The 13,939-nt window shown below is 42.7% G+C and overlaps 1 protein-coding gene across 1 annotated transcript in view; it reads right to left on the bottom strand.

Moving 5' to 3' along the window:
- The window catches only part of UTP20 (UTP20 small subunit processome component), a 63,236-nt gene extending 59,349 nt beyond the window's left edge, over positions 1-3,887 (bottom strand). Inside the window, exons 1-5 of the mRNA XM_084205891.1 lie at positions 3,772-3,887; positions 3,112-3,192; positions 1,919-1,985; positions 1,607-1,739; positions 938-1,126 (exon numbers count right to left, since the gene is read on the bottom strand). Of these exons, the coding sequence (XP_084062017.1) occupies positions 938-1,126; positions 1,607-1,739; positions 1,919-1,985; positions 3,112-3,192; positions 3,772-3,816 (515 nt within the window). The 5' untranslated portion in view covers positions 3,817-3,887. The remainder of the gene's footprint in view (positions 1-937; positions 1,127-1,606; positions 1,740-1,918; positions 1,986-3,111; positions 3,193-3,771) is intronic.
- Positions 3,888-13,939: the final 10,052 nt, after the last annotated feature.

The raw sequence follows: 13,939 nt of genomic DNA, 5'->3' as shown, positions 1-13,939 counted from the left end.
AAAATATTGTTTCCAGTTTACATTACCACTTTTCACAAACACTAAGAATCTGTCCTTCTAGAGAGGGCTAATACCTTCCCTCATCTAGATGCACTCTCCTTGCATAAAGAACAAGAGTTTTGCAAAGAAGGTCAAATGACAGTGCCAGGCAAATTAAGCCACAATCAGAAATATCTTTCAAATCTGCAGATCTACACAGATTCAGCTGCAGCATCAAGATTTTCAAGATATATGTTTAGCAGCAATAAGTGAAATGAAAGTTGATTTATATGCCAGATTTGTATTTCAGCTGAGCCAACAGGCTCTCCTGTACACTTAAAAGTTTTGAAAGATTCAGTTTGCAAGGCTGACAAATATTTGCAGTTTGCTGGTATGAGTAACAGTGGCAGATGGCTCCTCACAGGTTCATTGCAGAGGGAGTGGTGCCTCAGATTCTCTCAAATTGAGCAGATCATTTTTCAATATGTTCGACAGCTTAGCCTGGGCTGGGGAGGAAATCTGTAGCCAGTTTTTTACTCCATCTGTTCCAAACTGAAATTAGGAGGAAGAAACATGGAACCACTGTCTATGTCAAAAGGAAGAGCCCAGCTACACTAGCAATTTAAGACTGAACAAGTGGCCACACTGGGTCAGGCCACATGCTCAGTCTACAGCAGCTGCCAAAACCAGATAGCTGGGAAAGGTGTAAAAACACAGCAAGCACATACAAAATCAGCTTTCAAGCACCTGCAGCTAAGGAACTCCCCAAGGCCAGAAGTCCCTGCATCTGGCAACTCCCTGGAGCTTGGCCAATTCCTCTCTGAGAAAAGCTGAGAAAGCATGCAAAAAAGTATACTGAAGCATTAAACCATCATGTGTTAATGCCATCATGTGGCATTTACACTTCTACAGCATCTAGTAACTGCTGATCAAGACAGACATTAGGTATGGTTTTTACCTGTATATATTGTGTATGTCTTTCACCATCAATCTCCACAAATACTTGTAGAGATAGGAAAGAGAGGTAAAAGCCCATTCTAGCAGCTCTGTATCCTGTGTATCCAGTAATTTGGTGATGGCCAGGAAGAAGTCATGAAAGTGAGGATAGAAATCAGCCTGAAGATCTCGAGCCAGCTGCACCACTAGACTGTGTTTCAGAAAATACACCAGTGTTAGTGCATTTCAAAAACAAACCAATCAAAACCTAGTCAAACCTTGCATCATCCAGCACAGTCTCCTTGGAAAGAAAGGCAGCATCACTTTTACGTTTCACGTTTCAAAAAATATCACCTATTAGGAAGCTGTGGATGGCAAGAATCTTAAGATTTTCAAAAAATCAAGCAGACAGAAGTAAAAAAAAAATAAAAATTATTAATATCAATTAAAGCACATTAATATAATGTCAGACATTTAGTAAGCACTCCAGCTAATTTGTTTGTCTTGTCACAACTATATTTTTTTGAAGATTTAGAAATATAAAGCTCTACCAGGGAAATATGACAACTTTGAGCATCTCATTGCTTATTTTCCTCAAGCACAATAAAGATAAAGAACACTTACAACAGGAATCATGCTTACTTTTAATACCATCAAGGCTTATGACTACTTTTTGTGATCATATACTTACTTTAATAGGGGTTGGTAAGCAAGACTGCCTTCGACTTGCAGATGTGTCTTCAAGCTCTGCACAACAGCACTTTGGTAATAAACCAGCTGGTTGAAGGACTGGCATTTGTTGGCCACTTCATTATAGAATTGCACTGTTCAAACAACAAAAGAGAAGCCCTGAAAACTAGTCCAGTCCCTGGTAAGCATGTAGGGTGTTAAAGAATAACAGTGCTCCAGAGCCCAGTCAATAATCTCCCACTGGGCTCTGGATGAAGAAAAACCATATTTTAGCAATCCAAGGGAAGCAGGAAACATGAACATAAAGACGTACCGAAATGCTGAGTGAGGTTCAGCTCCTTCCATTTCCGCAGTCCTTCGAAAAAGTAGGTTTCAACCTCCTGCCAAAACAAAGATGAAGAATAGCTACCAACCCTACTGAATGTGTTCTGTAAAGATGAGAGGTTCAAATAAAGACAACTATCAAGTGCCTTAAACATTTAAAGAATATTCTAAGAAATCTTAATGACTCATTTCAATAGGCACTACGGAGTTTCCCTGAAAATATTTTTTTTTTCCAATATTCAAAACACATTTGAAAATACTTTCTGATGACAGGACTTGTTTATATAATTGTATTTTATACTTCTGTTGACCAGCCTTGATAATCTAAGATGCTGAGCCATGGCTCACCCAGCACAATGCCTTGGGATTTTCTTTTGGCATCCTCTCAGCTATTGAGTGGGAAGTTCAGAACAACCCAGCAGGCCAGGTAGCAATAACCTGCAAAGCACTATAATCATAATGATGATTTATATGACACACAGAAATGATCCTTGTGATCCATGAAGACACATGCTCCTACTTTATACACATGCTGCCAGTACGTGGGTGTCTATAGGTGACAAGTGATGTGTCCCACGTAACAAGGGCTGGGACAAGAGGAAATGACCTGAAGTTGTGCTAGAGGAGGTTTAGACTGGATACCAGGGAAAATTTCTTCACTGAAAGGGTGGTCAGGCATTAGAACAGGCTGCCCAGAGTAGTGGTTGAATAATCATCCCTGGAAATATTTAAAAGAGGCGCAGATGTAGCACTTAGGGACATAGTTTAATGATGAACTTGACAGTGTTAGGTTAACAGTCAGACTCAATAATCTTAGAGGTCTTTTCCAGCTTATGATTTTCAAACTTCAGATTCTATTGCAACTACTCAGCACATGCAAGTCTTTCCAAGTCTGGTCCTAGGACTGCTAAATGACACAGCAGCAGCCTTCATGCTCAGAAACAGGCCCACCAGCCACATGGAAGACATCAGGGTGGTACTGACAAAGTCCCTCAATGGCAAAACTGCAGACCAGGTAAAAAAGTGAAACGGAACAAAGCATGAAATGAGGCTCCAGAAAAAGCAGCTCTTGCAGGAGCTCCTTTCCAATTTCCTCCTAAATAAATTTCTTAAGTGACTCTTTCATGGAGTATGTCTACTTGTGATGTTATTTCAGAAAATAACCACAATTGCTGCTCTCACCTCAGCATAGCTCCCAGTTCTGTCAATCCGATGAATAATATCAATATTAATGTTGCTTAGACGCTCCGAAAAGGTAAGAAACTGCAAAAAAAAAAGACACATTTCTTGCTCAGTTCTAAGCACAGCCCTTGCAGACCTCTCTCAATAGTACACACACACACTGCAAACAGAAGCCCCATTTTTAAAGACGGGCTGCCAGATAATACCCCTCAATATCAGCCCTACAAGAAGATGAAGGCAAATCGCCCAGGAGCAGGACCGACCCTCAAGCCCCGCGACCTGCAAACCGAGGCTCGTAGCCCACGCGTCTGCACAGCACGATGACAGAGACGCAACGAAATCTACCCAGATTTCAGCAAACTGCCCCGCTCTCAGCCTTCTTGAAACAGCCCTGGTTAATTTCATTGAATTATTTCCTACGCTAGGGCGGCGGTGACCGGGCGGCCGGAGCTGCCCGGTACGGGGCAGCAGCCGCACTCCGGCCCCGCTGCCTCGGCCGGGACCCTCGCAGCGCTGAGCAGAGCCCGCCACGCCGCCGACCCTCGCGCCTCCTGCCGCGGCGCCGCTTCGGCAGCCGGGCACGACCACTGAACTAACACCGACGGCAGAAGCCTGAGCTCCCTTCCCCCGGCCAGCAGCCGCGTCCGGGCGGGCGCTCACCCGGTGCGTGTTGCCCGACTTGTGGGCCGTGGGCTTGCTCTTCATGTTGGCGGCAGCAGGGCCCCCACAGCGATCCCACACGTGCGGCCCTAGGCGCCAGGCGCCGCCATGCCGGCACGGGCTGCCGGGAGCAGGGGCGGGACCGCCGGCGGAAGGGGCGGGCGATGCCGAACGAGACCTGTGCCCGGAGCCGGGGGAGGCCCCGTCCCCGTCTCACCTTGGCCCCGAGCGGAGGTTCCCGAGCGCCCTGGGCAGAGCAGCTCCGCTCCGCTGTGCGCCGTGGTGTAGGGCGGCGGGCTGGGGCACCTCGGTACCGGGGGGAGGCCGCGGCGGTGCCCAGGGAGGAGCAGTTTGTGATATGGCCAAATGGAACGGCCACTGCCCAGCTCCGTGATTTCACTACTGATTTGTGTCCGGACCTCAACAATCTGAACAAAAATGTTCATCGCAGACAAAGGGCATGCAAACCAAGTCCTCGCACAAGAGCAAATGGTTACGGACCGGTCGTTCCTTGCAATACCACAGCTTGTGGGAGCTTCTGTGGCTGCAGTTGCAGGAGGGGAAGGACGTGTGAGTGAGGTGGGAGATGAAGTTAAGGTGGGAAGGAGCTGTGCTGCGGGCAGGTTAGCGCAGACAGCGCAGAACCACGCGGCCATTCGAGGTTGCATCTTGCCCAGCTTGAGAATTTGTCCCTGCTGAGGCCACCTCTGCTGCTACAGGCCGCTCAAGGCGCTGTCAGGAATCAGGCTTGCAGACTATTCAGACCAGACCGCTGTCAGAAACCAAGCTTGCAGGCTGTTCAGACCAGGCCACTGTTAGAAACCAGGCTTGCAGGCTGTTCAGACCAGACTGCTGTCAGAAACCAAGCTTGCAGGCTGTCCAGACCAGGCCACTGTCAGAAACCAGGCTTGCAGGGTGTTCAGACGGAAAGACTCACAGGTGGATTTGAGCACGGCTGAAGTTCACGATTAGGAGCACGTAGGGACCCACAGCTTCCAACAGACCCAACAGGTTAAACGGTGCCAGGTGCATCCAGAAAAGCTGCCCACAGGCAGGCAGTAAGCCATTAGCATGATAGTCATCTGGGCAGGTAGGGGAACGTGCTTGCTTCAGCACCTGTGGACTCAAAGCTACTGAGACAGCTTTAAACCTTGTTCTTTTGCTGTAGGAATAGAAAGGACTTCCGGCGTTTGCATTAGGTAGGAAGAGAATGCCTAATTAGGCATTTAAGTTAGAAAAGGTTGGCTTAAGTGATTTCAAGGCCAAATATCTCCATAGAAAGTGCAGCCAAAAGCATGTTGAGAGGTCTAGATCCACAAGACCTTAGGGACCAATCTGTAACTGTTTAAAAGCACAAATAACCCTCCAGAAGTAGATAGTAAATTCACTTACTATGTCTCCTACCTATTGTATACTTGTGGAAAACAGTAATCTTTTTTTCTATTATGAATAGCATCTATTCATAGAGTTGTAGAACTTTGTGGTATGCATGCACTACAGAATCATCCAAGGAAATGAGCAAAATCTAATGTTCATGTAAAGTAACGGGGAGAAGAGCTCAGGTGTACTCTGACTGTTGCAGAAGTCATCTTCGGCAAAAATAAAAGACATTAGAGGAAGTTTTTAAAAGGCTTAAAATGCTCTTTTTGTGTTTGTAAACTGGCAATTTCTCAGAAGATTGAGACAAGGTAAACCTGCAGCTGCTGATGTTCTTGAAGGTTTCTGGTTGCAAGAGCTACTCATGGACTGCGTGTCAGCCAGCACTGAATACCACACTTGGAGGTACACCTGAGTGAGCCTCAGGCTCATAGCCCAGGTATCAATACCACTATGGCCAGGACAGTAGGTCTGGTGCCTCAGCTGGCAAGGTTCAGTGACCCAGAAGGGCCCTTCCCCACTTGTTTATGAGCTGCAGCTATGTTAACAATATCTTTACTACATACACTCCTCTCTGACTGCAATGCCGCAAGCCTCAGGACTTTTCCAGTAAAGAGATGTGGTTTTCCCATCTCTGGGCAGGCCCCAGCTCCAGCACCCTGTGATTATCTGATGGTTCCTGCCAGCAATTCTCCTTCAGAAATGTATGCTACAGGCATTAAAAATTAAGAGCAGTGGCTTATTGGTAGAAATACTTGTAGAGGCATGTAGAGGAACCCTTTGTAAAATAGGGCATGCATGTCTGCCAAAGTAGTCACCAATTCAGATCTGACTTCTTCAAACACGCAGTGGGGGCTACAGCCACCAGTCCCTGACTAATCCATCAGCACTCCTGAAACAGGTCTAAGATTCCTGTCTCCTCTATTCCTGGGCTTTTTAGTCCTGCAGTTCTAAATCTACTTGCTGGACTCAGCAAGAGTCAGACCCACTTTATGTAGAAGCAAAGCAGGCTTGCCTTCTGGTAGTCTGTAGTTTAGCCTAATAGTAGTAATTGGGGTGAAATATCTCGATATTTAACCCAGGATAGTCTCTCTCACAGGGCAGAATTCATCTCAGATAACCTACATGTTTACAATGTGTGTGTCTGCCTTTGAGCATCAACTTCAAGCTCCTTTTCTATTCACGGAAGTTCTAGACATATTCTTGTACTGGAAACATCTGTGTTAGAATAGCAGTAATCCTAGAATTGGTAGTCTCTGGAAGTCTGGATGACTCCATTATATGTGCATATCTGCAACTGCCCCTGTAGATGCTCCCCACATGACATGGCTCAATAGCTACATAAATACATTGTATCCAAACAGGGTTACTGAGTTGCCCTACTTCTGTCATATTTTATGTGTATTAATCACAAGCACAGCACATACTGCAGAAGCCCATATGACGCGGAGTTTCTGACTTAAAGGACATGTTACCTGACACAAGACAATGAGCAGCCAGGTCAGACTATTTTTAACCAGAGGACATTGTAGATTGCATAGGTGCACAGGAGTTAGATCAAATTTTCATTTCTTCCCATATTCATAGAGGCATAGTGGAGTTTGCATAGGTAATTATCTTGTGTGAGGTTTTTTTCCTTTCAAAATGAAATATAACAGGCTAATAGATGAACAGAAACAACTGTGAATTTGGCCAAACAACTTCCAATCTTGGATGCTCAAAGCTAGGTTGTTCAATCAATATTAAAGACAATAAACAGTTATCTGGGCTGGTTGTGGACCCAGAAGCCTTTCTCTTTGCCTGTCTTGAGTCACCACACAAGTGGGGTGCAGGACCTGGGGTGGATGTAGCTGTAAACCTATTGCATCGCAGGAGTTCTTCAAAATCCTCCTGTAGGGAGAAGCTGGCGAGAGTTGAAGGCAGGTTATACAAGTGTATCATGCAGTTTGGTGTATTCTTTCAACTGAGGCAACCATATTTATAATTTTTAAATTTGTCTGCAAAGTAAGATGTAACACAATGACATATTTTCACTGCCAGTTTCCTCCTCAGCTTCTAGCTGGCACTTTGCCTTGCCTTGCGGGAGAAAACCCCACAAAATTATGTAGGATGTTGTTGAGAGCACTTCAAAATCAAAGTAGACAAGATACTGGAATCCTGTTCTGCAATGTTGTGGAACTGTTGGGCCACATTTTTTCTAATATGCCTGGAGCATAGAAATTCTGCAAATAATGCAACTCCAGGTCAATGGTAGCTGAGTCACTGGGAGAATTTCATGTGGAGAAGGGTAAACCCTTAGGTTTGCTGATCAGAGAGGGTTGGAACAAGGGGCTGGAATTTAGATCCCAGATTTTCTGTCTGAAATATTCTGAACTTATGGACTTTCGTCACAGAAAGGGGCACTGAAGCCTGGTTCAACTCTTGACACACCTAGACCAGTGACTCATCTATTTCAAGCCAGGGTCCTGCTGCAGAGCTGAAATAGGTGGGCTGAAGAGAACTGAACAGCACCAGAGCACAGGGACTGTCCACGCTAATAAATCATCTATACAATCCCTGGCACAATTTTGATTCATGCTAATTTTCTGCCCAGTAGGAACCCACACCTGGGGTTTTTAGGCTTTGGTTTCCTGTTTGTTGTTTGGGGATTTTTTTGTTGTTGTTTTGGGTTTTTTATTTGTTTTGGTTTAGTTTGGTTTATTTAGTTTTGTTTTGTTCATTGGAGAAGAAAGTTTTAGAAATTATTTGTATTAGAAAGAAAAAGGGTCTGATTTCTGCACAGACCACATGTGTACAGACAGCCCCAGGGCAGGAGAGGTTTGCAGTGGTGGCTACTGCTGTTGTTCCTCATCCATTGCTCTGCCACAGCAGCAGCAACAGAACTGGCTACAGCCTTGTTGAAAGCAATGGTAATAGAAGCAGCAGGAAGAGGATTCACAGAGGAATCATGGTGCATGGAAAGGAAAATTAAAAGGCAGGATAAAGTCTTGTTCCCTAAAAGAGATGTGAATGCTCTCCTGCATTTCATGCTCACCATTAAAATGAGGGGCATTTGGATTTGACAGAAACCATCTGGATTTCAGGCTGTCTGTCATGTGTCTGGGACTACTAACAGTCTGTTTACAGCATGCCATTCAGGGAAAAATAAGGCCAGGCTCACTGAAAGGAATGGTATGTTCCTGGCATGGAATAGAAGGTAATGTACAAAGCAATTGGTACTGTTCTTCATATCTCTGCATCCATCTCATTCATGCAGTGAAAGTTAGGTATGTAGGTTTGATGTTTTGGCTAATTAATTTGCTACTTTTTCTTTTCTTATTTGAAGTTTCAACTGTCATAGTATTCATGCAGCTGTAACTTTGCTTTCAGGTTCCAATAGAGTCAGTACTTCAGTTATCCATTTCTGATCTCATAGATCCAAGAGACATAGTGTACAAAAGCTGAAACTCCAAAGAAAGGTTCTAATAATCTCAGCTCTGCAGTGTAATGTAATGAAAAAACATTTAAACATACATTCCCTTAAGCTGAGACTGCTAGGAAGCAGTCTAATTTTGATGTGTACTGTTGAGTGAAATATTTGTGAGTACCTTAGAAAAGTGGAAGTTATACAACATCAAGAGACAAAGCAGCCCTTCTTGGCACTTCCACTGTGTCATAAGCTGCTAGTACCAGCTGCTAAATTGCAGATATTTATGAGAAATTTCCAATATTGGTCTATATAAAGCAGAAAAAAACCCAACAAAACACCAAAAAAATCAAACCATAGCAACCAACCTACCAACCAGCAAACCAACCAATCAACCAAAAAAACACCAAAAAAAATGTTATTGATGCTCTCACTGCAGAGATGTTGCTAATGCTAATAAAAAAAAAAAATTAGGGCTGTCCCTTCTTATCATAAAATTTAAGTAAGTTTTTGGACACTGCTTCTGCTTTCAATACTGATTTGTGGGTCTAATTTATGATCAGATCAAATAGGAGCCATTGAAAGAACTGATAAAACTAACATACTGAAATAATAGATCCCTGGGTAAAAGATATCTAGGTGGAGATTGACACTTCAGTAATAAAGGAAAAGAAAATGAGCCTCCATCTCCAAGCAAGAGAGAAAACCCAAAAGACTCTGAAGCAGATGCAGTCCTGGCTGCTTGAGCTGGGCAAGCACTTAGCACAGGGGTGCAGTTCACCTCTCTGGCTATAGCTGCTGGCTGCACAGAGGGCTGTGTTTCACCTGGTGTTCATAGCCAGAAGAAGATCATTTGCAGGGTGCCCACCAGCGCCTCATTTGATGTGAGATGAAATGAGCCCCTTTAAAATGAGGATCAGCTAATGGTACTGTACAGATACAGATCCAGAACATCTGCTGTACCAAGAGACGGAGTCCCTTAAATCCAGCTGCAGCCAAAATGCTTCTCCTTGACTGCCATTTACTGCTGTGCTTCCTTGTGCATCACATCATTTGCCAAGTTTGCAAACTGCTGACACTATCACATGGTATTAACCTGACTGTGCAGAAGCTGTGGAGGCTTTATGATGCTAGATCAATACAATTTTTTTTTTGCCTATTTAAAAAAGCATGTTAGGGTTATGATTTCTTCTCCATTGCCTTAGCCCCAAATCCAAATTTTCATCAAACCCCACTCAGTAGTCTAGTTGAACACGTGCTAACACTGGATAGCAATACACTAAAGCAACAGACTTTAATTTTAAGAGTCTTAGTGTGCCTGGATTAATAAAGTCCTCCTGCCATGGAGTTTGGTCATGAACATCCACATGACACATATCCACTGTCCCCCACCCACCACAGACCAACTCCTTAGCATCCTGCAATAGCAGTAAGACTGCAGTGCAAGAGGCCAAAAAACCTACAGTGTGTTCCAGCAACATCTTGGGAGAGACCAAGGATGCTGGCAGTGTTTCCACTCTCCGGAAAAAACAGGGATTTGCTATTTGAAACATCCAGAGAGCATCAGAAATAGGTGTAACAAATCTCACGTTATAGAGGAAAACAGAAGAAACAAACCAAGCCAAAGTCAACAGATGCAGATGGTTGGACCCAAGGGAAAAACCTCCTTCCTTATCTGCTTTTGGTGATGGATGTTGCTTTGAGGATGTCTGACAAACAAAGCAATTAAATGCATAGAGCTGGTATAAATATGCATAACTGCTTTCAAACATTTCCAAGAAATGTATGTGTTTGTGTGATCTCAGCATGGGCAGCCTTGGCAGAGAGTAGAAGAACTGAAGATTATCAAAAAGGGGTTTAAAAGAGAGACATTAAAAAATTGGAAGAATTAATTGGATGGGAAACAGCAATTTTGGGGGAAATGCCTCATGGGACTGTGGGTCCAAAAGGAAGGGGATTCTTGCAGAGGTGTGAGAGGAAGGAGTAAGAGAAAGTTTCTTAATGTGAAGAGATGGGGGTGGAGATGAAAGGATTGAGGGAGCACAGGGGATTCAGCAGTAGCAATTACAAATAAGTATGGGAGGCAGATAATAAGGGAGGTGTCAGAACTGGTGATAGACACTCTGGATTATGAAAAAATATGGAAAAATAAATCAAAATAATCAAAAAGCTAGTTAGTTCACTGGGGCAGTGGCAGGCAACATTTTTCAGAGTATTTTGAAGTGGCAGAGTTAGCAGGCTCATTTCCAGAGGCTTCCTCTGTAGAAAGTGCAAAGAGATGGGCTCCTCCAGGGAGCATATCAAAGCAACAGTTTCTTTCTGAAAAACCTGTCTCCTTCAGCAGGGAGCCAAGCTGCATAACCAAAGTATCTTACATGGTATACCTAAAGCAAACATATATCAAAATAACATCAACTAGAACATGTAATCTGAGCTAGTTTGGATAGCAGGTAGTGAAAAAAAGAGGGGAAGCAACAGAAACAAAATACAGAAGTTCAGAAAAATTGACTCAGAAAAAAAATTGATTTTTTGTTCATCATTCTGGTGAACATTTGACAGCCTTTTCTCATACATTAACTGCAAGTAAGCAAACTAGTTGAATTGTAATTCTGTTGATGCAGAATTGAACACCTTAAATAAACAAAAGATTCACAAAGCCATGGGAATAAAGTTCAAACATGTAACTTATTTATCCATTTGAGTTAAAAAAGTAAAATCTGTACCACAATTTTATTCCCATACTAATTGTTCCTGTGAGCAAGTATTTATGTATGCTACATCTCACTGCATGGACAGTCCATAAATACATTTTGAAATTTGTTCTTTTAGATGGAAGAGGAGAATTCTCCAGCAAATGCATTATAGACTCCTAATCATTCAGATTTAAATGCTCTGTAGTCAAGGCTAACTTAAATACTTCCTTCAGTCCTGGAGCACTCACTATTGATTTTAAAAGGTGTGTTGGTATTAGTGGGTTACACAATATAAAGTTCCCTTCTCAAGACCAAGAAGTACTCACATTTAAATTATTTTCCTTACAAACTGCATTCATTCGAATTTCAGTGGAATGTGAACATAGAAAAAACAAACAACTTAGAGGGTGTCATTCAAAATGTCAACATAAACCATGGCTCTTTTCTCCTTGTTGATCTCTTTCTTTGCAAGTCACTTTCTGTCTTTGTGACTCATGCTAAGCATGAGAGGACAAACACTTCAAGCAAAAGTTGTTACCCTGAAAGACTTCCTAATGATTAGGGTCTGAAGCAAAGACCTTTCCCAAATTCTACACCTCTTCAAATATAGGATTTGGATAGGATGAGGATTGGAAATATGACAGACATGGAATTAGGAAACCACACTTCTTGAATTATTTAACTTGTAATGTTTATGGTGGTTTTTTAAGACATGAGACACTTGCAAATATCATTGCATCCTTGTTATTGCCCACAAACAGAACACAGTCTGTGCAAGAGGTCCTTCTGTTAAATTACTACTAGAAAAAAGAAAAGGATGCTTGGAAATGTACCCTAGTGATATTAGTGGAAATAAAGAGGTAACAATTATGAGACATCTCTGTAAAAGAAAATCCCTGTGCTCAAAATACACGTGCCAGGCGATTATTTCTAAGAAACTCGTCCAAATTTCACAAGGAATATTGATGATGATATGATGCTCTTCTGAATCCCCTTTCAGGGTAATTCTGTCATGTCCAAACAATATTAACTGAAAAAGGGCTGACAAAACAGTAACTGAAAAGAAAACTAAGAAAATCACTAAACAAGACTGTGGGAGATTAAGACATCTGCCCTGGTTTTGGCTGGGATAGTTAATTTTATTTTAGTAGCTGGTACAGTGCTGCACTTTAAATGTAGTATAAAAGGAGTGTTGATAACACACTGATGTTTTTATTGTTGCTACGTTGTGCTTACCCTAAGCCAAGACAGTTTCCCATGCTCTGCCAATGAGCAGGTGCACAAGAAACTGAGAGGGAGCATGGCCAGGACAGCTGATCTGAACTAGCCAAAGGGGTGATATTTGTGACCACAGAACTGTTTTACCACAGAACATCATCCCCAGTATATAAACTGAGAGGAGTTGGCCAGGAGATGCTGCTTGGGTGTGGGCTGGCCATCAGTCAGTGGGTAGCGAGCAATTGTATTGTGCATTGCTTGTTTCTTTTGGGTTCCTGCCACCCCTTTTAATTAAAATTATTAATATTGTCATTATTATAAATATTATTATTAAACTTTATTTTGTTTCACTAAATTAACTGCTCTTGTCTCAACATGAGTTTTACTTTTCTGTTTTTTCCATTTCTCCTCCTCAGTGCAAGGTGGGGGGCAGGTGGTGATTGAGCAGCTGCATGGTGCTTAGCTGCTGCCTGGGATTAAACCACAACAGGAGCATTAAACCAGGAGAAGCAAAGCCAATGATTGTGGTAGTAAGGTAACTAGCTATACTATGCCCAGCAATTCAAAACAGCAATGTGTGGAAAAGCACAGCAAGTAGAGGAGATTAGGTTGTATTCAAACACCCTAACTGATGTTCAGAAATATGAAACACCATCAGCAATGAGCTTCCTTTACACCAAAATGTAACAGGCTTTTCAAGGTGACAAGTGATGCTGTATGGGAAGCAGTTTCTGCCATGAAAATCTTCCAAAAGTAAAAGTGCATTTTTACTTGAAGTACTGCATTGTGAGAAAAATCAGACTGTCTAATTAAGAGTAAATGATTAATTTTGATATGTTATTCCTAACCCTAACTGTGACGTAAAGGAAATTTAACTGGTAGCTCCATGAACAGAGGAGTAAATTGAATCTAGGTCCTCATGTCACTGTGTCTTAGTGTTGGTTGGCTTGTGAACTAAAGATGAGAAGCTTTGCTTGCAGTGCTGTGTTTTTAAGGTCTTTCAAATGGTTTCACCATTCCCCTAATAGAGGGTCAGCTCCTGCAGCAGTGTGCCTTTCAACAGGAACATTTATGGGATCTTGTATTTTTTCCCATCTACTTCAATGCAACTGTTAGCTCCTTAATCTTTCTGAGGCCACAATCTCTCTAGATTTGGTGATGGTGTGCTGTGGTCATTGCATGAAGTGCAAATACCTTCCACATGCATACATGTATGTATGCATATATACAGGGCATCATTCCACATCCCTGATTTCCTAACAAATCATCAATTTTTGCAGATTTTGTTTTGAAAGTATTTTGTTTGTTTGTTTTTACCAACAGCCAGCCATTTTCTGGACAAGGCTTCCAAACTGATCCCTATGTAAGCAGCCAGGAACAATGGACCGTCCTGGCACTACACAGGTCAATAAAATTGACCATGAACTGTTCTTGATCTGCAAACTCAGCTCAGCTGGTGTAGGTACAGCTGAAC

The sequence above is a fragment of the Fringilla coelebs genome, assembly GCF_963513975.1.
Source record: "Fringilla coelebs genome assembly, chromosome: 5".
NCBI lineage: Eukaryota > Metazoa > Chordata > Aves > Passeriformes > Fringillidae > Fringilla > Fringilla coelebs.
The sequence above is the reverse complement of the archived record's forward strand: the minus strand, read 5'-3'. Positions and strand labels throughout refer to the sequence as shown.